This window comes from Setaria italica, chromosome III (assembly GCF_000263155.2).
Source record: "Setaria italica strain Yugu1 chromosome III, Setaria_italica_v2.0, whole genome shotgun sequence".
In the NCBI taxonomy this organism is placed as follows: domain Eukaryota; kingdom Viridiplantae; phylum Streptophyta; class Magnoliopsida; order Poales; family Poaceae; genus Setaria; species Setaria italica.
In genome coordinates, this window is record NC_028452.1 from 26,872,503 (window position 1) to 26,878,699 (window position 6,197).

Here is a 6,197-nt window from a genome sequence, read left to right on the forward strand (position 1 = left end):
AATTTTATATCTTATAGATGTAATCTTGTATTGTCTTTTTACTGTCAATCACATAGTAACAAATAATAAGACAAAAAAAATTTAGTTTGACCTACTGGACAATCACATTCTAACATGACCTAGTTTCAGGATACAAAACTTATCTATACAAACAATGTAAAATTTTAAGCTTTACTCACATGGAGGATTGAAATCCTTGTGTTCATGATTCTCTGCAAAGAGGTAGCTAGACCTTCGTACACTAAATTCTTAAACATTGTTTTTTTAGTTACCTCAGAGCTCTTACCTATCGGGAGCAACAGTCTCAGAAGGTTTTTGTTTTGGCCTGTACTAAGAGAAAAATATTTTTAAGTGACAATAATGTATAATCACAAGCTTATACACTTAGCTGCTACCTATCATGCCACCATAGCCATTTAATAATAAATCATCTCCAGAAGAAAAAGATTACAGATGCATGAAGACAATATTATGGAATCGAGAGAATAGACCTAACAAACCATCCACCCCCATTCTGCATATTGTACCGGACCCAACACTAATCTGCTACTCCATCGTGCCATGGTAGCTGCGATTTCCCTTGTATAAAACTACTGCATGCGTGCAGTTACCACACATGCATGAATAAATTAATAATCAACTGGAATTGAAACAGAAATTAGCGTTTTCTTGTGCTCTTGATCGGAAGTACACGAGAGCCAGAGCAGCATCTTCAACTAGAAATTTACGACACGTTAGGTAAAGGTCGAGGGAATATGATTAGCGACTTGTGTGTCCAACAGCACAGTCTGCACAGATAGATATGGTGGGGTACAATAGTTTTACCTGCCAATAGCTGGTGCTCGCTGCCGGCCTGAAATCCTGCCCATGGTCGTCTATGCATGGTCGCCGTCGATATGTCCCTTACTCCCTTTGGCAAGGGCAAATCCTCTGCACCGCGGTGTGCATGATACGGATCTGATCTCAGATTCTCCATATATAGGGCCTGTTTGGATGCTACCTCCGCCCCGCCCCGCGCCCGCCGCCGCCGGCCACCTCCGCCCCGCGCCCGCCGCCGCCGGCCGTCCTCCGCCCCGCGCCCGCCGCCGCCGGCCGTCCTCCGGCCTCCCCGCGCCCGCGCCGCCGTCCGTCCTCCGACCCCGTGCGCCCATGTCCAAGATGGGGATTTTGGCCCCACGAAGGGGACGAAGCCGCCGGGAGCCTCTTTTTGGCTTCTCCTCCCTCTCCTGGCTCCTCTCAGCGAGATTTCCGGAGCTTTAGGTATGAAGCCGTTTCGTTCATCACCGTTTGGAGGGCTCTCAAGAAGCCGGTTGAGAAGTCCTACCAAAGTGGGCCTTATTTTTACATACATTATATAATGGCCGTGACTGCGGCGGATCGGATCGAATCGAATCGATTTCCCGACTCACGAAACCCTAGCCTCACCTTCCTTCCCCATCGGCGGCGGCCAATCGATGGCGGACCTCGTCCGATCCCTGCCGACCCTGTCGAGGGATGACCCGCGCTCGAAATCTTTAGGCGAGACCGAGTCTGAGCGAGCGGCAACTGCGTTGAGGGTGAGGCGGATGGCGCACCAGATCTTGGTGGAGGCGCCGGATGATGAGGATGATGAGGAGGATTTTGATGATGATGATGATGATGATGATGATGAGGATGTTGTTGTTGATGAGGTGAATAAGAAGGAGGAGGGGTGGTGGCAGAAGCTTAAGGAGCTTCAGAGTCAGTACGGCCCGGCGCTTGTCGCTCGTGATTCGGAAGCCAAGAAGCGCATCCTCGACTACGATCCCAAGCAGGGGGGCCTCTACTACACCCGGTTCGCCCACGTCTATGACCTCGCCTCATTCGACCTCGACGAGGAGTGTGAGTAATCCGTGCCCTCTTGCCATGCCCTGCTTCCCCGCCCGCCCCTAGTTGCATTATGTGTGTTTAGGACGAGGTCCGAAACAACATCATACCATTCGAAAAATTCAGTTACATTTGGGTTTTTTTTCCTGTATAAGCCCAAACATGCCTACAGGTTCTTTTTTTCAATATATAAGTGCAAACTTACCAAGCTATAGTTCATTTGTTTAAACTTCGTGCCTTAATCAAATTTTGGCTAGAATTCAGTCAATATTAATGTCATTAGAATGTGTCACTGCGGTTCAAATCATCATGCATTATACAGTGTGCCTAGAATTTGTATTTCGCTAAGTTTATTGCCAGAATTTAAACTCTCGACGATGATGAAACATGCGCTAAAAGTTTAATGCGCATTTGTGATTTGATTGAATACCAAAAAGAAAAGGAAATCCCTTAGCCTTCTGACTTTTTGATTAGGAGCATTGCGTGACAATTCTGCAATCCTATGGGGGGAAAAGAAAAAAAAGGCCCTGAAGAAACTATTAATGTCCTGGTCAAGTAATGAAAAACTTACTATTTGCTTAAAAACATGGTAGATGCCAGTATGCCACCGATGCAAGTGGAACATTTAATGCATTTGCAGTCACTGCACAAAAGCATAGTCTTTTTTTGTCTGTCAATGGTTGAACACAGCCAATGAACTACTGATATTTCACCAACTGGTGTTGACTAAGATCATTCACTGACCGCTGCTGTTGGAAGTGGTATGGTGAAACCACCCAACTAAAACGCTGCAACTAGCCACCTGTTTTTTATGTTCTCAGCAAATACCATAGCTTGTGTTCAGTTACTGATTTCATAGAAGTCCCTGACCAAAGGGGGTCACAAGTTAATCAGCCCTCGATGTAAAGGCACATCACTACCTTTTTTTTATATTGTAAAAGGCATATAACCTTTGTTTTTCCCCTGCATCGCAGCACCCCTTCCACCGATGAGATTTACTGATGCGGTCTACAAAAGCAAGCACGACTATGAGCTGTGTGAGGCAGTAAACATCTTATCTGTGAAGATGGGCTCTTTGGATATTGACTTCCCGATCCATGTTTATGGCACTGTCATTGCCAGGGATAGCCTTGACAAAAAGTGTGTTTATCTCTTCCGCCGTGGCAGAGAGGACTCCCAAACTATCAACTCTAAGGTATACTCTATTACCCCCCACCCCTGCGCTCTTGCTTGCTTTGTGCATGTTTTTCTTTTTCCACACAGTTAAAACCAAATTTCGTTACCGCAGCAACAAAATTACACAGTATCAGTTTGATGTCTTCGAGCCACCACAAACAAACCGAAAACGAAAACGATGACAGCCACATGATCACACAAATGGAACATATGACTGTTGCGTAATTTGTAGACAAGTGAATTGAGTGTCAGTGTAATTTGTAGTGTTTGTCGAGTTGATACACATCTTCATTTCTCGTTCTGAGTTTGTATGGTGTTGAAATGTCAGATGACCACATAGTGATCTTATTGAATTGCACATTTCAGAATGAAATGTTTTTACTGTATGTCCTTTTGTGTTTACTTTGTACACACTAATGGGCATACCATGGTTGCATGGTCTTCATTTCTCGTTCTGAGTTTGTATGGTGTTGAAATGTCAGATGACCACATAGTGATCTTATCAAAATGCACATTTCAGAGTGAAATGTTTTACTGTATGTCCTTTTGTGTTTGCTTTGTGTTTTGGAGATGGTAATATCATGTGGTTTGAATATGGCATCGAACATGACAACACTCTAACTTCTGATCGGTCTAAGCATACCACCCTTACGAGGCCTATAATATTATATAGCATTGGACCACACAGTTTCATCTGTGGTAGCAGCTTTCTTATGCTTTGTGGCTTGAATTTTATTCAACTTGGATTGCAGCGCTATTTATTTTCTATGTCTTGAGGAATATAGCACTAGCTTACCAATGCAATCTTTGTAGGATGAATCGCTGATCTTAACAGGACCAAAACGAGGTCTTGCGTTGATAAGTGATACATATGTGGAGACTAATCTGATGATCAAGGGTGATGATGAGTTGCAGCAGGACAGAGAACTCAGTAAAGGAATGCTAACAATACGAGGCATAGCACGGCGAGTGTTGAAGAATTGTGAGCTTGAAAGCTGCTCTCTCGCTACCAGGCTCAGTACTGTGGATGTGATGCATGGAGTTGTGAAAGATGCAGTGGAAGCTACTATTTCAGTTGAAGTTTTAGCGGGAGAGTATTTTGGAGAAATCACAGCCTGCACCAGCAGCATCAAGGAAAGGCTTGTGCTTCATGACAGCAGATTGACTCACCATAGTGCTAGTAGTGGTCAGAACATTGCCCCTGGCGTCATCCCACTCTTGCGATCTGTGGTGGCTGTCTATGTCAAGGAGATGCTGTTACTGACTTTTGCTGCCCATACTGATGATGGAAAAATTACAAGGTGCATTGAAATTACTCCAAGAATCAATGGTTCAGATCTGGATGAAATTACCGTTGGTGCCGTAACATTGGGCGTGAGGGTTGTATGGTCAATAATTGACTTTTGAGTATCAAATGTTGGTTTAATGGTATTTAAATGAATAATTGTCTGTAATAACTGTGTTTATCGACTGGTTTGTCGTTGGTCTTATGTAAGTGGGAATATCTGTCGACTGGTGTGACTTTTCATCTTGTTCTTAATTAGCAATCTGCTACACCAAACTATCATGTGATAGTGGAAACAAATGTGGACGAGGATATACAGAGTTTTTGGAATAAGCCATTGTTTGTTTGTTTGGATCTAAACCCCTTCTCAAGGTTAGTCTACTTTGATCAGCTCAATATATTTATAATCAATCTTGGAGGTCCACCATAAAGATAATCCTAGATACCTAGCTGTTTATTCTCAATCATAAGTCAGACATATCTTACTATGGAAGTAACAGATGTCACATTTTAACTGTGAAAACTAAACTATATTATCATGAATCAACTCTTATGGAGCTATTGTGTGTGTGTTTTTTTTAAAATGTGTTTATGCTTTATGGATTAAACTAAGAACTCTCATGAACATACGTTTGTACAATAGAATGATAGGAATCAAACAATTTGAACCTGGTGAAGGAGACCAACCTACCTTCCCCCTGTTTATATGAAGCGGACAGTGTTTCCTTTCTTTCGTGCAGCTTACATGGTCTTTTTGTCAAAACCATTGGAATTGAAAAACACACTTTCTTGGTTGATACTACTGGTTTTGGTCATTTCTGGAAAAGGATGTTTAGTTACTGCACTAATCCTAGGCTAGCCTGCAGTGGTATATATAGTTGTTTATGAAATCTTAGATTTTCTTTAGTGCAATGACCCTAATAAACTCTGACATAAATATCTCATACGGACACATGTATTTTTTTCTGTTATTTTATCATACAACCTATGTCCAGTTATGGATAAGAGAATGTATGCCTAGATCTACAATCTTTCAGAATACAAGTTCTAATTTGTAGATTATTTATGCTACTGTAGTGTATGTTCTTGTCTCTGATTATAGTCATGCCATCTCTCTGATTATATTCAAAGCGTGGGTTGGACTTAACTGAGTTGTTAGTTATGCCGGCCATTTTGTCCATTAATAATCATTCAATGCATTTACCTTTTACTGCTACTCATGCAATCATCATGCTATCGAAATGTTTACAGGTTCAGGTTAACCACTTTTGGCGAAATATTTCTGCTCCAGACTCTCCTCATCGAAGTTTTTCCATTTTCGTAGGCTCCCTTTCTAAGTTTTTGTTTCCACCTGGGTTCTAAGATTGTTATGTTTTCCAGCTTTATTAAATTTTTTCACCTTGTGACAATGAACTGCTCCACAACATTAGTGTTTCTATTAAGAGATTTTGCAATTTCTTTGTATTGCCATCGTATAGAGCAACTGGTGTGACCTGATCACCTCATTTTTTCACAGGTTCGGCTGAACGCTCACCATTTGTTCTTGATTTTCCTTATACTATGTACCATGTCAAATGGATCTAGGCAGGTTAACTAGCTCTCCATTTATTTGTCTCTCCTCCATTCAATTATCCATTTAGTCTTTTCCAGCGCTTCTTTTACAACAGAACTGTAGATGATGACTAAAAATGTGTAGATTTGAAAGATGTGTAAATTATGATTAAGAGAAATCAGCATTTGTGATAACTTATTAGAGCCAGCTGATCAGCCATAATGGTAATAATTTATATGCTGTGAAATATCAATTCTTTGTTTTTTTAGATTTCAATATACATCCAAAGTCCCATTTTACGTTCAGTTAGACCAGCAAATATGTCCACTGCCTTTTCAG

At 41.7% G+C, this 6,197-nt stretch overlaps 1 protein-coding gene across 1 annotated transcript; it reads left to right on the plus strand.

Moving 5' to 3' along the window:
- Positions 1–1,365: 1,365 nt before the first annotated feature.
- Positions 1,366–4,639, plus strand: LOC111256819. The gene is made up of 3 exons (XM_022825511.1): positions 1,366–1,860; positions 2,820–3,040; positions 3,835–4,639. The coding sequence occupies exons 1-3, from the start codon at positions 1,455–1,457 to the stop codon at positions 4,426–4,428; spliced, it is 1,221 nt and encodes a 406-aa protein (XP_022681246.1). The 5' UTR covers positions 1,366–1,454; the 3' UTR covers positions 4,429–4,639.
- The last annotated feature ends 1,558 nt before the right edge of the window (positions 4,640–6,197 follow it).